We start from the raw sequence: 20,739 nt of genomic DNA on the forward strand, positions 1-20,739 counted from the left end.
ACTGAGTCGGTGATGCCATCCAACCATTCATCCTCTGTCACCCCCTTACCCTCATGCCTTCAATCTTTACCAACATCAGGGTCTTTTCAAATGAGTCAGTTCTTCGCATCGGGTGGCCAAAGTATTGGAGCTTCAGCTTCAACATCAGTCCTTGCAATGAACACTGAGGACTGATTTCCTTTAGGATTGACTGGTTGGATCTCCTTGCAGTCCAAGGGACTCTCAAGAGTCTTCTCCAACACCACAGTTCAAGGGCATCAATTCTTTGGCGCTCAGCTTTCTTTATAGTCCAACTCTCACATCCATACATGACTACTGGAAAAACCATAGCTTTGACTAGACAGACCTTTGTTGGCAAAGTAATGTCTCTGCTTTTTAATATGCTGTCTAGGTTGGTCATAAGTTTTCTTCCAAGGAGTAAGCATCTTTTAATTTCATGGCTGCAGTCACCATCTGCAGTGATTTTGGAGCCCAGAAAAATAAAGTCTACCACTGTTTCCACTGTTTCCCCATGTATTTCCCATGAAGTGATGGGAACAGATGCTATATCTTAAGTTTTCTGAATGTTGAGCTTTAAGCCAACTTTTTCACTCTTCTCTTTCACTTTTATCAAGAGGCTCTTTAGTTCTTCTTCACTTTCTGCCATAAGGGTGGTGTCATCTGCATATCTGAAGAGACTGATATTTCTCCCAGGAATCTTGATTCCAGCTTGTGCTTCATCCAGCCCAGGGTTTCTCATGATGCATTCTGCATATAAGTTAAATAAGCAGGGTGACAATATGCAGCCTTGATGTACTCTTTTCCTATTTGGAACCAGTCTGTTGTTCCATGTCCAGTTCTAACTGTTGCTTCCTGACCTGCATACAGATTTCTCAAGAGGCAGGTCAGGTGGTCTGATATTCCCACCTCTTTCAGAATTTTCCAAAGTTTGTGGTGAACCACACAGTCAAAGGCTTTGGCATAGTCAATAAAGCAGAAATAGATGTTTTTCTGGAACTCTCTTGCTTCTTTGATGATCCAACGGATGTTAGCAATTTGATCTCTGGTTCCTCTGCCTTTTCTAAAACCAGCTTGAATATCTGGAAGTTCATGGTTCACCTATTGGTTAAGCCCGGAGAATTTTGAGCATTACTTTACTAGCGTGTGAGATGAGTGCAATTGTGCAGTAGTTTGAGCATTCTTTGGCATTGTCTTTCTTTGGGATTGGAATGAGAACTGACCTTTTCCAGTCCTGTGGCCACTGCTGAGTTTTCCAAATTTGCTGGCATATAGAGTGCAGCATTTTCACAGCATCATCTTTTAGGATTTGAAATAGCTCAACTGGTATTCCATCACCTCCACTAGTTTTGTTCATAGTGATGCTTCCTAAGGTCCATTTGACTTCACATTCCAGGATGTCTGGCTCTAGGTGAGTGATCACACCATTGTGATTATCTGGGTCATGAAGATTTTTTGTATAGTTCTTCTGTTTATTCTTGCTACCTCTTCTTAATATCTTCTGTTTCTAAAGGCTCTAAAGGCTCTGCTTATTTAACTTATATGCAGAGTACATCATAGAAATGCCAGGCTGGATGAAGCATAGCTGGAATGAAAATTGCCAGGAGAAATATCAGTAACCTCAGATATGCAGATGATATCACTCCTATGGGAGAAAGTGTAGAAAAACTAAAGAGCATCTTGATGAAAGTAAAAGAAGAAAGTGAAAAGGCTGGCTTAAAGCTCAACATTGAAAAAACTATTATCATGGCATCTGGGCCCATCACTTCATGGCAAACAGATGGGGAAACAGTGGAAACAGTGACAGACTTTATTTTGGGGGCTCCAAAATCACTATAGATGGTGAGTGCAGCCATGAAATTGAAAGATGCTTTCTCCTTGGGCTAAAAGCTATGACCAACCTAGACAGCATATTAAAAAGGCAGAGACATTACTTTGCCAACAAAGGTCTGTCTAGTCAAAGCTATGGTTTTTCCAGTAGTCATGTATAGATGTGAGAGTTGAACTATAAAGAAAACTGAGTGCCAAAGAATTGATGCCTTTGAACTGAGGTGTTGGAGAAGACTCTTGAGAGTCCCTTGGACTGCAAGGAGGTCCAACCAGTCAATCCTGAAGGAAATCAGTCCTGAATATTCATTGGAAGGATGGATGCTAAAGCTGAAGCTCCAATACTTTGGCCATCTGATGCGAAAAACTTGAATCATTGGAAAAAACCCTGATGCTGGGAAATATTGAAGGCAGGAGGATAAGCAGATGACAGAGGATGAGGTGGTTGGATGGCATCATTGACTCAATGAACATGAATCTGAGCAAGCTCTAGAAGGTGGTGATGGACAGGGAAGCCTGGAGTGCTGCAGTCCATGGGATTGCAAAGAGCCACACACAACTGAGCAACTGAACTGAACTGAAAACTTATGACTGCCCAGGCTAAATGAAGATTTCAGCAGCTTCATTTGCCAATAATATTTTAGTTTTATTAGCACTTTCAAATGGACTGGTGTATTTGCTCATCCAAAGTTTAAAGATTTTCCAGATGTCACACTCTCATTAAAGCATGAACACATAAAATGGATCCAGTACCAGATCCCAGTCTAGCTCCTTGACTTCAGGGAACATGTATCTTAAATGTAACTGATTGCACCACACCCAGGGACAGAAATGACACTGCCAAATTTTATCTTACACCCCTCTAATAGAAATTCTGGCTGTGTAATCATTAAGACTACTATATTTGGAACAAGTAATGTCAAATGTCAATAATGCTTCAGTGAACACGGAGGTGCAGATATCTTTTCAAATCAGTATTTTCATTTCCCATGTATAAATACTCAGACACGGATCATGGCATCACATGGTACTTCTTTTTTTAGTTCTTTGAGGAACAGCCATACTGTGTTTCACAGTGGCCACAGTGCATAAAGGTTCTTTTTTTCCCCTGTCCTTGCCAACATTTGTGATTTCTTATCTTTTTGATAAGAGCCATTCTAACAGCTCCGAGGTGAGACTGCGTGACTGTTTTGATTTGTATTTCCCTCATGGTTAGTGATGTTGAGCACCTTTCTATGTACCTGGCAGCCATTTATACATCTTTTTTGGAAAAATATTCAGATCCTCTGTCCATTTTTTAATTGGATTGTTTGTTTTTGTTTGCTGTGCTATTGAGTTGAATGAGTTCTTTACACATTTTGGGTACTAACCAATCAGACATATGATTTGTAAATATTTTCTCCCAGAATACAACCAGTCAGGCAAGGAAATAAAATCATCTTATATGTATTTTTTAAAGTTCCTTCTAGCTGCTATGCAAAGAACTGATTCCAGAGTGATAAGTGAAGAAGAGGAGACATCTGGTTGAACGCCCAGATGAATAAAATGTGGCCATCCCAGCTAGTTTGCCTGATAATACTCATGTTTATTCATCAAGATTCTGTTCAAGTATCTGCTCAACTTAGGGCTCAATTAGGCTAAGCGTTTTAAATAAATGTCTGCCAAAGTGTAAACTAGTTTAAAAGCTCTTCCAATCAAAAAATTATTTTGGAATTCCTTGACTTTTTTATATTCAGTTTAACTCAGATCAAAATTATTTTCCAAAGCTCCTTCAAAGGGTAGTTATGTTTTGTCAATAGTCCTATATGATTCTCTCCTCTAGAGGTAGGAAAGCCAAGGGTTAAACGCAGGGCATTCTGAGTCACACAAATCTGAATTTAATTCCTTCACTTCCCTACTTGGGAGATTTACTCAACTCTCCTGCGCCTGTTTCTCCATCTGTAAAATGGGAATACAAACACCTCAAACAGATGCTGGAAAGTTTCCCCCACATAATGTAAGGTGATTCACTCAGTGTTCAGTAAATAACAACTGCGGCCAGGACAGTATTACTGTCCTTCCAAGGCAGGGCTGGAAGACTGTTGCTACAAAATCACCCACAGGGCAGAATGACCTAACATCTTCCTTAAGAGCAGTAGTGTCGAGCACTTGTCTCAAGCAATGGGAAGACCCAGAGGGACCGGGTAGAGAGGGAGGTGGGAGGGGGGATCGGGATGGGGAACACATGTAAATCCATGGCTGATTCATGTCAATGTGTGACAAAAACCACTACAGTATTGTAAAGTAATTGGCCTCCAACTAATAAAAATAAATGAAAAAAAAAATAGAGCAATAGTTTCAACTGAACATGAGTCAGCTCTACCACACAGAGTTTAAACAACCCAAGATAATGTCCAAATCTAAGATTCCTTCATTAAACAGAAAGTTCAACAACCTGAACAACTGATAATTTATTTGTATAAAATGTTTAGTTTAATTCTGTTATTGGCTTTTTCTTATTTCATAGATAAAACTCCAAGCTCTGCTATAAACAAGCACACTTAAATCTTTGGCACATTTACATTTCCAGCATTCTATTTGAAATTCTGCCTGTGTAATCACTGTAGCAAAATCATAACTGGGACAAGTAATTTCCAAATATGAAGGACAATGACCACAGTCACTTCAAGGACTTGAAGTATTCTAAAATAAGACAATAAAATATTCTCTCTGACCCAATATCTCTACCACATTTAATGATTTATTTAAATCCCATTAGTTTCCCCGTTTCTAAAGGATAAAAGTCCACACTACTTAGAAGGACCGACATGACCACTCACAATCTAACTCCAACTATATCACCTCCTCCGGCTCCCAAAACCAAGTTAGTGATAATCGTCCACAACTTTTCACTGTTCCCCAAAATGACCTGTTCCTTCATGCCACTGTATCTTTGCACCTACAACTGTTTTTCGCCTGAAATTAATTCATTAAATCATTCATTCTTTTCCTGACTATACTATGCTAGATGCTAGGAATACAGTGACAAACAAAATAACCATGATTTCTGCCCTTTCAGTCTTTTGACTGACAAACAAATATGCATGTATTCATATATTAAGAAAATGTTAAATACACAATAAATAGGGAAGCATAATGGGAATATCATGAAGTTATATTTCATTGATATAAATTGGACAGGCAAAGGCCTGTCCAAAGCAGTAAACTTCAACTAAGGGCATGAAAGTTAGGAAGAAATAGCCTCAAGGAGAACCTGGGCCCAAAGTATGGCAGGCAGAGGGATAACAGCTCAAAGGTTCTGAAGCACAGAGGCACTTGGCATGGTCCAAGAACTGGATGGAATAAAAATAATCAGGGGACCAATATGTAGGTGATTACGCAGGAGCCAGGTCATGTGCACTTGTGAGCCTTGGAAAGGAGTTGTTATCCAAAGTGAAATGGAAAGCCACCAAAAAGTTTAGATAAGGAAACTGACATGACCTGATTTACTTTTTAAAAACCACTTTGGTTTCCCTGTGGAGTTATTCCAGGAAACAGGTGAAGAAGGGAGGACAGGGAGACCAGTCAAGAGGAAAAATTGCCTGGCGTCCCTCATCTAGTCAGAATGACAGTCTCATGCTCAATTAGAAATTCCACCTCCACGAGGAAACTAACGCCACCAGGTCTGACTTGATCGAGTGGCTCTTCTAAATGTATCTGAATCAAAATTCTTCAAAGGCATAAAATAAAACACCTCAAAGAATTTTTTAGTTTAGTTTATCCAATCAATCATCAAGAAAGTTTTTAAAAATCTCCACAAGCTCCTTTGAAGTGGGATGATTTTATATCGGAGTGGATTTCAATAGTCCTAAGCAATTCTCTGCATTAGGAGGTAGAACACCAAAGTGTGGGGCAGGGCGGGGGAAGAGATCTGTAGTCTTGTGCACGCTTGGTACGTATACAGACACCAGAGCCAAGCTGTCTGGGCTCAGTTCTCACTACTGCCAACTTACCTAACCACTCTGTTCCTTGGTTTCCTTATCTGAAAAATAGGAATTAAATGACTCAATAAGTGTAAAGTGCTGAGAACAGTGTCTGGCCCTTACTGCATATAGTAAGTGCTAATTAATACAAATAATTATAAAATAATATGCTTACACAAATTTTACACTCACTAGCCAAAGACCCTGGGGCAAAGAACTAAAGTTTTCTGCAAGCATCAGTGTTTCCTCCCAGGTAAAACAGATATGATAATAATAGTATTTTTCTAATAGGACTTTTGGATATTAAAGGAAACCATATATATGCCTTAAACACGGTGTCTACCATAAAGTGCCCAGAAAATGCGTATTGATGTTATTTTATTTGTTAGGTTATTAAATTATTGTGGGCAAGTTTTAAATAGGTTTGCCCATGTATGGCTATAGGAATATTTTCTTTGACTGAACTCCTGAATTCAAATTCTACCTTCTCCTTTAATAAGGGTACAATCTTGGGGAGGTCACTTAGCTTAAGTTAAATCTCTCCAACCTTCAATTTCCGCATCTATATGGGAAATGTACAATAGTACCTATCTTAGGAGCTTGAAAGGATTAAATGAGATAATACAAAGCTATAAAGCCCCAACACAGTAACTGTAAGCACTCAGTAAAGCTGACTCATTGGAAAAGACACTGATGCAGAGAAAGACAAGGCAGGAGGAAAAGGGGACGACAGAAGATGAGACGGTTGGATGGCATCACCAACACAATGGAGTTTGAGCGAACTCCAGGAGACGGTGAAGCACAGGGAAGCCTGGCATGCTGCAGTCCATGGGGTCACAAAGAGTCAGACACAACTTAGCAACTGAACAACAACAAAAGTAGATTATTGTTACAATTACTATTTTTCATACAGGCCATAATTTCGAAAAAAATTAAAATCTTCAGCTTCTGTTTTATCTTCATTCCCTTTGCCCCTCCTCTTACCCATAGTACTTGACTCCTCTCTAACAGCTTGGTAATAAACTTCCTCTTTATGGAAGAAAAAAGGGGTGGGGAAAGGTCAAACACAGACCCCTTTAACCTATACAAATCTGGAAACATATATAGTGAATTAGAATTGCTCCAATACAGAACTCTGAGAGGTATTTGGTTCAGATGTCATTTCTTTAAGTAAAATTTGAATATCAAGGGTACAAAATGGGTGAGAAGAAAACAAATTCCAATTTACGAATAAGTTAGAAGTCACATGTAGAAATCTTGGCTCAGTTCAAGTCATCAACCAGGTCACTATGGTTAAACAGCAAGCAGAATTAAATAAATATTAAACCTGCCGAGGAGCAAATAATTAAGTGACATAAACCAGGGTATGAAAGAAAGAGATTTTCTAACTCCCAGCTGAAAGAATGTAAAGAATAAATAAGAAAACATCATAAGGTGTCGTTGGCTCAGGTACCTGTTACTGCTGGAGGATGAATTTTCTTCAAGAACTAGGGAGAAAGAAAGGAGGACAAGGTGGAGAAAGTCAGTGATAAAAAAGCAAAGTAGTAGCAAAGTCAGCCTCTAGGCCATGGCAAAAGTGTGTGGGATGACATCCATCAGCTGTCATCAATGCCACACCACTGATTCTATACCAGGAGCCCCAGTGGCTCAGCGGTAAAGAATCTGACAGCGATACAGGAGATGCAGGAGATGAGGGTTTGATCCCTTGGAGGGGAAGATCCCCAGGAGGAGGAAATGGCAACCCACTTCCATATTCTTGCCTGGAAAATCCCATGGACAGAGGAGCCTGGTGGACTATGGTCCATGAGATCACAAAGAGTTGGACACGACAGCGATTGAGCACACACAGAAAAGACTCAGGTTTCCCAGAAAAGAATTCCTATTGGAATGGTTTTAACCTTGGGAACTCACTCTGCAAGATATTTCATTTGCTTGGCAAACAGAGGTCCATAAGGCTTCCTTTGTACAGCGAAGATATACAAGGCTGAGATGATGGTTCTTTAGACATAGCCAGCTGAACTCAGGTTCTGCCATCCACAAGTTCCTGCATCCCCAAGTTTGGCCATTTCCAGTTTCTGCCATCTGCGGCTTCTGCTCATCCCAGTTCTGCTGTCCACCAAATCACAGAAAGTTTCCAAAAGCAAAAACTTGGATCTGCCTTGTGCTGACGACTATTTACATTGTATTTACAACTTTTTACATAAAATGTACATTGTATTAGTGTAAGTATTCAAAGATGGGGCTTCCCTGGTGCCTCAGAAGGTAAAGAATCTTCCTGCAATGCAGGAGACCTGGGTTCAGTCCCTGGGTTGGGAAGATCCCCTGGGGAAGGGAACAGCTACCCACCCCAGTACGCTTGCCTGGAGAATTCCACGGACAGAGGAGCCTGGCAGGCTTCAGTCCCAAAGAGACAGACAGGAGTGAGTGACTAACACACAATGAAAGATGACTTAAAACATGTGGATGGATGTGCATAGGTCACATTCAAACACGACGCTACTTTATATAAGGGACTTGAGCATCCTCAGATTTTGGTATCACCATGGGCATTGGAACCAATCCCCAGGAGACAGGCGGATACCTGGATACCAGCTGTACTTGATAATGATCTCTTTAACACCTGTACTAGGGACAGGTTAGGAGGCCAAAGATGAAAGTGGAAAAATCAGAAAAATGGGCTCCACAATAAAGGCACATAAATGGAGATCCAGGAGAAGGCAAACATTTAGAGATTTATTTTATTTTTTATGCCAATATAAGCCTATAAGAGATTAAATCAGCAGTTTCCAATGCTTTTTGTTACTTATTAAAGTCCCAAACAAGGCTATGAATCATCAACATGGAAAAAACAAAAGCTATCATCTTTCACCAGGCTTCATTTTTCCCATTCCTAATTCTAAAATAATGACTTTTTAAATATGAGACTAAGTCAATAATTAAGAAAGTGAACTCTAGCACTAACCCATTAACTTCCACTACCAAAGTCAGGACAATCTGACTATAGAAGCTGTTTCCTACACCCCCAGGTCTTCTTGTTAGCCGCAGAGAAGCTTGGGTCACAATGTGAGAAAGTGCTTGACATATAATCAGCAGGAACCAAATTCCTGGTTTATAAATCATCATAAACTGATTTTGAAACTGATTTGAAAGAAATAGAGTTTCTAGAAATGCAAGAGGCATGGCACCAGTGACAGATTCATTTCAGACCCAGTCCCTTGCTACCAGACACAGAGGCACAAGCATTTCAACATTCATGGTGGCCTGAGTCCCACAGCATCAGAAAGCTTAGGGTTTAATGAGAACAATGTAGGCAGAAATCAAACGATCACAATGCCTGCAAAGGCCATTAGAATGCACTTGACTTAAACTTGTAGTTGAGGGCTTCCCTGGTGGCTCAGATGGTAAAGAATCTGCCTGCCAACACAGAAGACCCAGGTTCAATCCTTGGGACAGGAAGATCCCCTGAAAAAGGGAATGGCAACCCACTACAGTATTCTTGCCTGGAGAATTCCATGGACAGAGGATCCTGGTGAGCTACAGTCCATAGGGTCACAGAGTCAGACACGACTAAATGACTAACACACACACAGCTTTGAAGCCATTCATAACTCAACAGTAATTTATTGAGCAGGATGTAGTATGATAGGGCTAACTGAAGCACCGCTGGCATCAAGCAGCATCACCTGGAGGCTTGTTAGAAATGTAGATTCTTAGATGCCAGTCCAGAACTATGGAATCATAAACTCTGGGAGTGGGGCTTACAAATCTCTGGTGTAAAAAGCCCTTCAGGAGGTCCTGTAGTTCAAGTTGAGCAGCAGTGTGGTCAGTTTATTTGTGAGAAGCAATGGACTTAGGGATCCAGCTTTGGAGTCTGAATCCCAGTCCCACTATATTACTTTGGGGAGTTACTTATCCTCTCTGGGCTTCAGTTTCCTCTTTCACATGGAGTTCTTGGCTTCATATTCACTAAATATCCCTGATATTCATGATGTGAGGCCCAGGTGTGAGTACCCTGACTGCCCCTGACCCTGGCTCTTAGAGTAAGAACTCAACAGCTCAGCATAGGCTTGCACACTTTATCTGTAAAGAGAAAGATAGTGAATATTTAAGGCTTTGCAAGCCACAGACTCTACATGTCAGCTTCTCAAGTCTGCCACTACAGCACAAAAGACATGAACAAACATGGCTATATTCCAGTAAAGCTTTATTCAGGGACATCGATATTGGAATTTCTTAACATTTTCACATCATTAAATCTTCTTCTTTTGATTGTTTTCAACCATTTTAGAACACAAAACCCATTCTGAACTTGCACACTACATATAAACAGGCACCAGGCTGGATCTGACCCAAGGGCTATTAGTTTGCAGACCTTGGTCTAGTGTTCTTGCATTAACAAAGTTGTTACACGATATGAACTAGAGTTTCCTCATCTGTCAGATGAAAGTAATAATACCCATCCTGTAATCTTGCTGAGGGATAATAAATATCTGTAAAATATCTGGCGGGCTGTCTGCCAGAGAGAAGGTACTCAACAAATGGCACCTGCTGTCGTTATGACAATGAAACATTCTCCGCATGAGAAAATGCTAACACTCTATGATGCAGGAAGTCTAGCAGAACCGGGCAGGAATGCAACTCAGAGCAGGCAAGTAAAACAGCGCTGCAGGTTTACAAAGTGATTTACTCTAAGTACCCCCAGACATACACCTATTAGCATATTGCTGAATTTATAGACACAAATAAACAGTCAAAAACTAAGCAAACTGTACAAAGGAACTCCAATCACCTTCCTCTCCTGACTTAAAAGAAGACATGTGGTTTATTCTGTATGTCTAAATTGCTGCCATATGTGTACCGCCCTCCTGGAGCAAAGGAACTATTCAAATAAAAGTGCATAAAGTTTGTCTCTGACCTCAAAGCCTTCAGGAGTTCACCCTACCTCACTGAGACCAAAGCATCCCTCTCCTGGGAGAATTCACAGCTGCTCAACATCTGGGGGGCCAATCGGCCTCAGGATATGAAAAAGCTTAGGGCTCCATTTCAGATGAAATTTTAAGGGCTCATCAAAGGCTTAAATGCATCTTTGGAGCAACTTAGACATGTGAATCTACTTTTTCAACTGAACATTTTATAAAATCTAAATAGAGATCAAATATTTGTGATGAAACTTTATCATCCAAATTAAAACATTCTGCAATGGCAAAATATACACAGACATGAAGACTTATGAAACAAGTATAAATAGCTTATTTATAAGTTGATATTGACTCCAAATTAACATTAACATGCTTTGAATATTTGGGGTTAGATAAAATATATTATTAAATAAATTCTGCCTACTTCTTTTTGCTTTCTTTTTAATGTGGCTCTTACAAATAAAAAATTACCTAAGTGGCCTGCATTATATTTCTACTGGACAGTACTGCTGCAGAATATTAAATAAAGGTATTATTGCCATTACTCAAACTCATCACAAAACTGGAATCAGACTTGGAGTCTGTGTAGCATGGTCTTTTTCCTGTCCACACCCTAGAGAACAGCTCTTCTTTCTTGGTTACCCTTTTCCTTGATTGATCAGGCAAACCTTTCACAGAGAGAGACTTTCTTATCTCTTTCGTCAAAGTCAGGCACACTGTTGGGGCCAAGAACACCAAACAACTATACCAGGAATCACAGCCCTGCCCTCTGCAGCTGTGTACTCCTCTTGTCCAAAGGAGGGGAATTGTTTAAGGACAGTGGTTTGCTCGTTCCAATCCTTAAAATCTAAGATGAGCTCCTCATGCACAGTTGAAGCCCACATTACAACCCATTCCCAATGCAGGACATATACATTTTACTTCCAGTTTCCTTTGTGATTGTGATCTTTCAGAGCAAGATGCAAAAAGAGTTTTCAGAACTGACCGAACCTTTTATTTTGTGTCTGGTAAATACACAGCTAATAAATTCCCTAGGAAACAGATTTGGATGTCAGACAGAAGTCCCTTCCAGAAAAGGATCTTACATACAAGGGTTTTCAAACCTCAAGATACATTAAGACATGATTGAATAAATGGGGGTGCCCATTTCTATTTATATTTACTATGTGTATGTAGAGACACATATTTTTTACACAAACACTAGAATGACTTAGGACAAGGAATCTCTTTTCCTGGCCCCTGAGCAATCTCTCTAGGAGTTAACTGTTCCCAGTCTCCCAAATACCAGAAGTTGTGCGCCCCTACCCCTCCACATCTCACAGGAAATGAGACAGAGGTCTGGAGATATGGGGTGTGGACAAAAGGCTCTCTGACAATGTTACCTACCCTGAGGCTCTGGATGCCCTAGACCAAGATCTCTGATTTAGTGACTTTAAATCAAGTTAAAATCAGAACCAGAGCGTACTTATAATTCTCCAGCTGAGGGAGAAAGAAAACAATAGTGAAATCACGGATAATCTCCTCACCGCATCTGAGTCCTTTTCTTTACCTTCTTGCTGACAAACCTTGACAAAGTTGCTAACAGGAAAAGGAATGAACCAATTTGAGGCTTAGCTCCTCTGACTTTCCAGGCTCTGGAGGGAGTGCTAATTGGCATTGAAACGCATAAAAGGTGTAGATCAGAGTGGCCAGGGACCAACAGGGTCTGGCTAATCCCCAAACTGAATAATGAGCCTTTTAATAACCAGGAGCTAACTGCAGCTTTCTGTAATGGGATCCTGAAAACACTTGTTTAAATCTACTCTGTTCAATTAGAAAAATGCCTTCCTCCACTTTTTGCTGAATCCAGAAAACAGAGGACTCATCCCATCTCCAACCCTGGGGATAAGTATGTGTTAAATTCTCACAAACTGATAAAAATTTTTCTCCTGGGGAGGAGATACCATAACTTTCCTCAGACCTCTGCCAGAAAGCTTAATGGGTTCCCTCTGCTTTCCTCAAATCTAAACTCCCCTTTCCCTTACTAGTCCCCAAGATAGGTTTCCTTGATTCAAGCTGTTATCTAATTATTAATAATACTAATAATCATTTTGCCTATGTGTACAGCACATTCTACTTTTCAAAGTACATTCATGAGCTTTATCTCATTTGGATTCCAACACCACCCCAAGGGGGATCTTGGTTGGGAACCCTGAAGCTTATATAATCTGTGGTCCTCTTTAAGAAAATGAATATAATATTATAAATATAAAAATGTCAGAACCTCTTCAGAGCCTTGGGGTGGGGAGTGGGGGCGGGGGGAGGGTCCTGAAGCTTGGCCTAACAGTAAATCCAACTCTAATATTCCTCTGCTTCACTCTCACCTTCAAAGGGACATAGAAGTTTCTCAGGAAAGTGGGGGTGTTTGGTCATGCGACTTGCTCAGGGTCAAAAGGCTATTAATGATAGAGGCAGAGTTAGAACCTTATTTCCACACTCTCTGTGGCCCCCCTATATCCTCTAGTTCCTCTGTCACAAAGGAAACTCTGAGGAAGGGATTACTAAAATAACACAGCTAAAAATGAGCCCCATCAGGAGTATGTTAGGAAGCTGTGTAGATTCAGAGGATGGAAATAAACTTAAAGCCCCTGTGAACATTCACCGAATAGGCCCTGAAGGTAAAATACACATTATGTCACCAACCAGAGCCAGGTTCAACCCGACCTTCACCACTTACTAACCATAGGACCTGGAGCAAGTTAGTTAGCTTCTCTGAGCCTCAGTATCCCAGGTATCAGACCACATTTCCTGTGTCTCCCGCAATGGCAGGAGGATTCTCTACTACTGAGCCACCTGGAAAGTCCAGTAAAAGTTTACATGAGATGATATATGAAAAGCAGGCAGCCCAGGACCCAGGCTGAACACTCTAGGTGTTCAATAAAGAACACCTGTTATTGCTGCTGTTGTTCTCAATTCATCCAAAGAGCAAAGCTTTTACATAAGCAACTCATTCCCCAAAGTAAGCTGATGGAAGTTGCAAAAGCACCTGCTCAGACACCATAAGCCTAAAAATGAGGCCGGGCAGCTACTGAGACTTTAGCATCCCTTGGGCAGCAGAAAGAAATGTCATAAAGCAGATTTATTAAACAAAGTGCCTTATCTATTCCATATGCTGGGGTTACCTTAGAAATTCAGGGTTACAACCTGTGTACCTGTGACGTTTCTGTGGCTGTCGAGCCTCAGTGAACCCATATTATTTTCCTTTGATATCTCATAATTTGAGAAACACAAAATTATGGTTGTGAATGTTAGGGTTTGTTTTTTGTTTTTTGCTTTTATTGTTTCTTTTAACCCAGAGAACCAAAATGATCATAACCTGAGATAAGTCACTCCTATACTTTCCTTCTTTCTCCTTTCAAGTCCAGGTCTCTGTTCTCCCTCCCTGAAGATTTCAAATTGGCTCCAGATTTTATATGAGAAGCAATTACAGATCTAAAAGAAACAAAACTGAGAAGCAACTTAAGAAGAAAACTAGTTGATAAACTACAACCTACTTGCTTATGTTAGAGTGAAAAATCCACGCTATATCTAGAAAGAATTCAGCTATTCCTAGAAGAGGCCAAGTTAGACTGTTGTCTATAATTAGCATCTCAAAAAAAATTATGTCATTTACACAGTGAATATATTGTTATTGTTGTTTTGTCACTAAGTCGAGTCCAACTCTTTTACGACCCCATGGACTGTAGCCCACCAGACTCTTCTGTCCACGGAACTTCCCAGGCAAAAATACCAGAGTGGGTTGTCATTTCCTTCTGCAGGAGATCTTCCCAACCCAGGGACAGAATCTGTGTCTCCTGCATTGGCAGGTGGATTATTTACTACTGAGCACTTGGGAAGCCCATTCAACATTTAGGAATCTCTTTACTAAGAATCAGACTGGTTGTTATGGATATCAAGTTGAATAAGACAAGACCTTTCTTGCCCCCAATATTCAATTACATGACTACCAACACCACCACTCATATATTCCTATACCCTAGGTATTCCTTTCTATTCACTGAGTCTATAGTCTTACTTACAGCAAGAACAGTATTCATTTACCACACAGTCCATGGAACTCTTCAGGCCAGAATACTGGAGTACATAGCCTTTCCCTTCTCCAGGGGATCTTCCCAACCCAGGGATCGAACCCAGGTCTCCCATATTGCAGGTAGATTCTTTACCAGCTGAGCCACAAGGGTAGCCTAAGAATACTGGGGTGGGTACCTATCCCTTCTCCAGCGGATCTTTCTGACCCAGGGATCGAACCAGGGCTTCCTGCATTGCAGATAGATTCTTTACCAACTGAGCAATCAGGGAAACCCTCAATATGCTTAGGAAACACTAGCTGATCAACCTACTAAAGTCCCTGGGCTTTATGAATTCATGGTAAAAGAGTTGAGCATATAAACAGCTAATTCACACTGCAGGGTAATACTTGTCCGCTACAGAGACAAAAACCAAGCCATGGGGCCACAAAGGAAGTCTGCTGAGGCAGAGGAGGGCTTCACTGTAGATGTGACACCAAAACAGGAGTTGAAAGATAAGTTGAACTCTGTCAGAGGAGGAAAAGTGATAGCAGAGAGTTTCCTGCAGAGAAAACAGCATGTATGATAACAACTAATAGCAAACACTTATCAGGGACTTGGTATGTGTCAGGTTCTATTCTACAGAAGTTAGCTCACTTATTTCTCTTAACCTTAAGAAGTAAGCACTCTTTCTGCTCCCATTTCACAGATGAGGAAGCTGAGGCTTAGAGATTTCACTGCTGGAATAGGTTGGTCTGACATCAGAGACCAGGCTTTCAACCCCTATACTATACTACAAAGGCACAGAGCCATGAAAGGAGGTATATCTGAAGATCTGGAATTCATCTAGATAAGTATCTAGATCGTGGGCAAGGGAGTAGTAGGTAGTGAGGCCAGATATGCAGGCAGGGGGGCCAGATTCGGGAGGATTCTGAATGCCAAGCTAAATAGCTGGGCTTATCCTACAGGGGCTGGGGAGCCAAGACAAGCATTTAAGCCTACAAATGGCTTGATGAGCACTGTGCTTCAGCGCAGTAATCTGAGAGTGATGTGGAAGATGGGCGAGTTTATGAGGAGCCCGAAGGAAAGGAGGCTATTTCAAAACACAGACCAAATATGAGGTTCTGGACAAGACAGAGGTGACAGGGATGGAGAATAATGTGCAGAGTTGAGAGATTTCCCTGAGACAGAATTGATGCAGCACGGTGAAGGATTAGGTCTGGAGCAGAGGGGGAAGAGTAAATGAGAAGACACCAAGCCCATACATAACTGGATATCAACACTCATCAAATATCCCATCAATCAAGATCAAGGTAGGGACTTCCCTGGTGGTACAGTGACTAAGACTCTGAGCTTCCATTCCACTGCAGGGGGTATGGGTTCGACCCCTGGTCAGGGAATTAAGATCCTACATGCCTCACAGCAGGGCCCTCCAAAAAAAGATCAATGTCATACAAGGACAGGTGACAGGTAGAGAAGATAGCAGTAGCTTAGTCATGCACCTATTGTGCTATTGTCTAACTGCTTCAAGTTCCTAAGTCTCAGCAACCTGGCAAAATCATAATCTTTTCCAAGGCAGAAAGAAGTGTCCTGTGTCTACATGTCCACTCAGTGAACATTTCAGCACAGAATCCCAAAAAAGACCCTTAACACAACTCACTAAATATATGTTAAACCTCAAAGGTATACATGATACTGTTCTCAAGACGTAACTGCTGGCCAAAGATAGAAATCATTAAAGAAAATATGAATAGGTTTTCATTATAGCAATACGAATCTGTAATTTATAAAAGAAGAAAATCAAATGACTTTTATAAATTTAAAAGTTTTATTTCACTAATAACCAAATAAATACTAAGTAAATATCTTTCTTGTCTACCAAATTTCAAAGACTTTTAAAACACCCTATGGAAAGAGAGTGGCCCTTGATTTGCTTGTTCACAATGGCCTAACTCCCCAGGAGAGCTGCCTAACCAGGAGCACGGCAAGAAATGAACCTACAAAGACTTGAGACTGTTTTTTTGTTTTGTTTTGTTTTGTTTTGTTTAAGACTTTTTTACTGCAGTAAACTAGCCTATTCTAACTAATGTGAAGATATTCCCATTTAACGTGTAGAATAACCCATTGAGGAATGCATGATCATCTCCATTCAGAAACTGAGGCAATGAAATCAAGAAACTTATTAGTGGTTGCACAAATAGTAAGTGGTGGAGCCATAAACAAAACCCACATATTTCTTCAAAGTCCATGCAGTGTGGAGTTACTTACTATATTCCTTACTATATTGCACAATTAAATGATTACTAAGGTAATCATTATTCCATTATGAGAACCAGCTTTACACATGGGCAGAATGGGCCCTTACTAAGCATAACAGCTTGAAGGAATAATCTGTATGGCCCCCAAAGACCATCATTTGCTGCGACAGTATAGGCTCCTCCTCTTAGCTAGTCAAGGATTCCTATTTAGGGTCACTATTTAGGCAATAGTGTTAATCAACCTCTTTGTATTGCCTATTAGGCAATAGGTTAATCAACCTCTTTGTATCTCAGTTTTCTCATATATAAAAATGGAAAATAAGATCTACCTCTAAACTCTGTTGAGAAAACTATATTTTGCCAAGGAAGTTGACCCTGCCTCAAAAGTTATCCTTCTAAAACACAAGTTTCATCACCCTGCATCATATTAAATCTTCAAATTACAGTTCCATTCATATACTAGTGAGAAGTCCATCCTGATTGTCCAGTTAGAGAGTTCATTGCTTTCTCTCCCCATGCTTCCTTCATGCCTTCCACAGACCTATCACACTTCACATTGTAACATAAACATTCATTTACTTTTCTATCCCCCTTACTGTACTGGAAGCCAGTTGAGAATGGAGCCAATAGCTTATACATCTTGCGATACCAACAGCAAGCCCAGGGCCAGGATATGGCAGAAAATATTTCATCAAAAGCAACAAAAACAGTATACCATCTTATCCTCACAAAACTCTGTCAGGCATTCTACAACTGGGCAAATTGAGGTTCCAAGTTGCAGTGACTGTCTAATATATGCAGGAGATCAAGCTTGCATGGAATCCAGGTGTATGGACTGTCCACTGCACCACACATGGTCCTTCAAAGACAAGGAGAAAAGGCCCACCACAGGCCATCAAGACCATCGTTGCAAAAGGTACTTTGTTTCTCAAAGGTGGTAAGGACCTCGAATAGTTTTAGGGCAACTTAGAAAGTCATCACATGGGAAAGTAGAGAGAACACAGTTAAAATATAAAGAAGGCTGGAAGATCTGAACCTAAGACCAGGCTCACCCTGCCCTTAAACCCTGTTCCCTTGGATAAATCTCTGAAATTCAGGAGCCTCAGCTTCCTCATCTGTAAAATGAGGTTTTAAACAATGATACTCCCCTTGTAGGGCTTGACATAAGATTAACAGTTATATGAAAAGAGCTGAGGATATATTAAAGGTTAATTAAATTGCAGTTATTATTATTTATGAGGGAAACTAGAACATATTGAATGCCTGTTCCATGAAATATTTTTCATATATTATTTCATCCCCACAGCAACCCTGTGGAATATTACAACCTTGTGGTACTGTTACTTTAATTTTATATTGCGGAAACTGAGACTAAGCGAAGTTTTAAGTGACTTGTCCAAGGTCACACAGGTGGCATCTGGCAGAGCCTGAGTCCAGACCAAGGTCTTCCTGAGTCCAAAGCCTTTGCTCTTTGCAGTTTACCTGTCTGCACCCCAGCTTGGTTTCAGTGGAGAAAAAATAAGGAATAATCAGATATGTTCCAAATGTCTGAGGTCAGTGTGAGGGGCTGGAAAGGCAAAGTTGAATCAGATTCATCTGTAGCTTGAGATGTCTTAAAAATGTTTGGAACATGTGCAAGATGAGATAGGGGAGAAATCAAAAGGGAAAAAGACAGCCAACAATAAATGTCACATTCAACTTCCCTTTAGGCTAATTACCCACTAAATAGTAGAGATGACTCATATTCATATTTCGGTCCTTGTGCTAGAAGTCTCCAAGGTAAAAATCTCACATTGTAGTACAAATGTAAATAATAAAAGTGTATTATTTGATCTTGCTACCATTACGTTCCCAGATAATGTTCCGAAATCAAACAAAGGAAGTTCAGAGAAGTCACAGGAAATACCTCATCTCCTTAACTATAAGAAATGGAAACAAACTCTACTAGGTTAGCCTCTTTTTTGAATCATTAACACCAAGGCATGTTGGAAGAGGATTCAGGTAACTAATATAGCAGTATTGGCTTCAAATCACTCCACAGAAAAACAATTGCTCTTACACACTTACACACACACACAAATTGATTTCTGGTGTTTTTCCTCTGTCACACACAGCTTCCCCAAACTTGGAACGACTAGGCCTTTACACTCTCCAGTCAAGGCCCAGGAAACTTTCATGCTGTGAATGTTTTTGACTCATACAGTCAGGAGTCAGGTTAGGCACCAGTAGAAACAATCGTGCAGAAAAATGAAAAAACAAACAAATTGAAAAAATTTGAAAAAAATAAACAAAATTCCCTGTGGAATAAAAAGTTCTCAGGTGAGGCACTCACCCCAAGTCCTCCCACCTGATGCTACAAGGCTGTGAACCTAGAAAGATGTTCACTCCAGGCTAAGAACACACGTGGAGAAAGAAAACTCAACAAAGAAGGGGCGCCTGAGCAGACACTGAGAGGGAGTGAAAACATTTTGTCTGTTTGTGAGCAAAAGAAAGGTTCGACTGTTTAAATTTTTTAGCCAAAGTTAGGCTTGAAATTCTCTACTAATAAATACATCCTCTTGTGAACTTTTCCGAAGTGGAACTTTGGGCACACAGAGTTAGCTGATCTCACAGAAAACTCATTCCTAAGGGACTACCTATAAACTCAGAAGTTTCTGTCTTCATATGATCAAATGTGAGGTAGAACTCCCTCTGCTCACTCTCATCCCATTCAAAAGCGCTCTACTCCTCAGCACCAATAATCCGTGGCCAGCCTTTGCTCTACTGTGCGTGGCTTCAGAAAGGCCTCAGGCATGGGGCCGCGGGATTCGCTGGAACACCCCTCCCCTCCCTGCCATCCCCATTATTCGGCACACAGCACTGCTCTCCCCTGGAGCCAACAGTCTGCAGTTCCTTCAATGCAGGCGCGAGCAGGCAGGAATGGTGGGAAGAGAAGTCGTGCCAGCTACATGTTTCTAAATCCCTCCATATGCATTTGCCAAAGGAACAAAAAGAAAAAACGACAGGAAAAGACAACTGAGATGAGGATGCGGTGGGACCGCGGTTGACTCCGCGCCTCTGAGCAGCAAGAGGCTGGCCAACCACGCGTCCGAGCCATAGATGCGATTCGTTACCTTCAGGATGCAGGCCATGGCGCTCCGCCGGCCCTCCTGCCACCGAGCAGCGGGCGCGCCTGGGTCAGGGGCAGTCCCGGCGACAGGCTGGAGGCTGGTACCGCTGCAGGACCGCTCCAGCCCACATTCCCGCAGATCCAAATAAGGGGACCGCGGTGAGGGCTGCGCGGGCACAGGCCCCGCCCCTCGGGTCGTGGGCCCGCCCCCGGCCCCGTCCACTGGCTCGCGGCCTGCGAGGCCCCGCCCCCAGGTCACGTGCCGGCCCTGGCGCCTGCGGCTGCCTCTCGTTGCTTGCTACTTTTTCATTTCTGTTTTTTTCTGTAAACTTCTGTCTGTTCATCGTATATAATGCCGCTCAGCAGCAGGCTGGGAGCTCAGATGGGTCCCGCTGGGGAGAGAAAGTGGCCTTTTCTTCTCCTCGATTCGGTCTTCGCTAACAGATCAGAGAACTCATAGCAGACACTTCACACTTTTAAAGAAGTTTAGTGGGTTTGGAATCATGTCTCTCCAGGCTTTGGGTACATCAAAGGATTCTTCAAAAGTAGCAAAATTCTCCCTAAGCTGGTTAAGGAAAGAGCCTTCATTCTACTTTAAAACCCTGTGATGGCCTTATCTAA

The 20,739-nt window shown here is 41.3% G+C and overlaps 1 protein-coding gene across 5 annotated transcripts in view; it reads right to left on the reverse strand.

Moving 5' to 3' along the window:
* ST6GALNAC3 (ST6 N-acetylgalactosaminide alpha-2,6-sialyltransferase 3) overlaps nucleotides 1-20,286 on the reverse strand; it is a 614,185-nt gene extending 593,899 nt beyond the window's left edge. For all 5 annotated transcript variants that reach the window (XM_065910820.1, XM_065910807.1, XM_065910829.1 and 2 more), the window contains exon 1: nucleotides 20,123-20,286. In XM_065910820.1, coding sequence (XP_065766892.1) covers nucleotides 20,123-20,140 — 18 coding nt within the window. In that variant the 5' untranslated portion in view covers nucleotides 20,141-20,286. The remainder of the gene's footprint in view (nucleotides 1-20,122) is intronic.
* Between the last annotated feature and the right edge of the window lie 453 nt (nucleotides 20,287-20,739).

The sequence above is a fragment of the Muntiacus reevesi genome, chromosome 1, assembly GCF_963930625.1.
Source record: "Muntiacus reevesi chromosome 1, mMunRee1.1, whole genome shotgun sequence".
Classification (NCBI taxonomy): domain Eukaryota; kingdom Metazoa; phylum Chordata; class Mammalia; order Artiodactyla; family Cervidae; genus Muntiacus; species Muntiacus reevesi.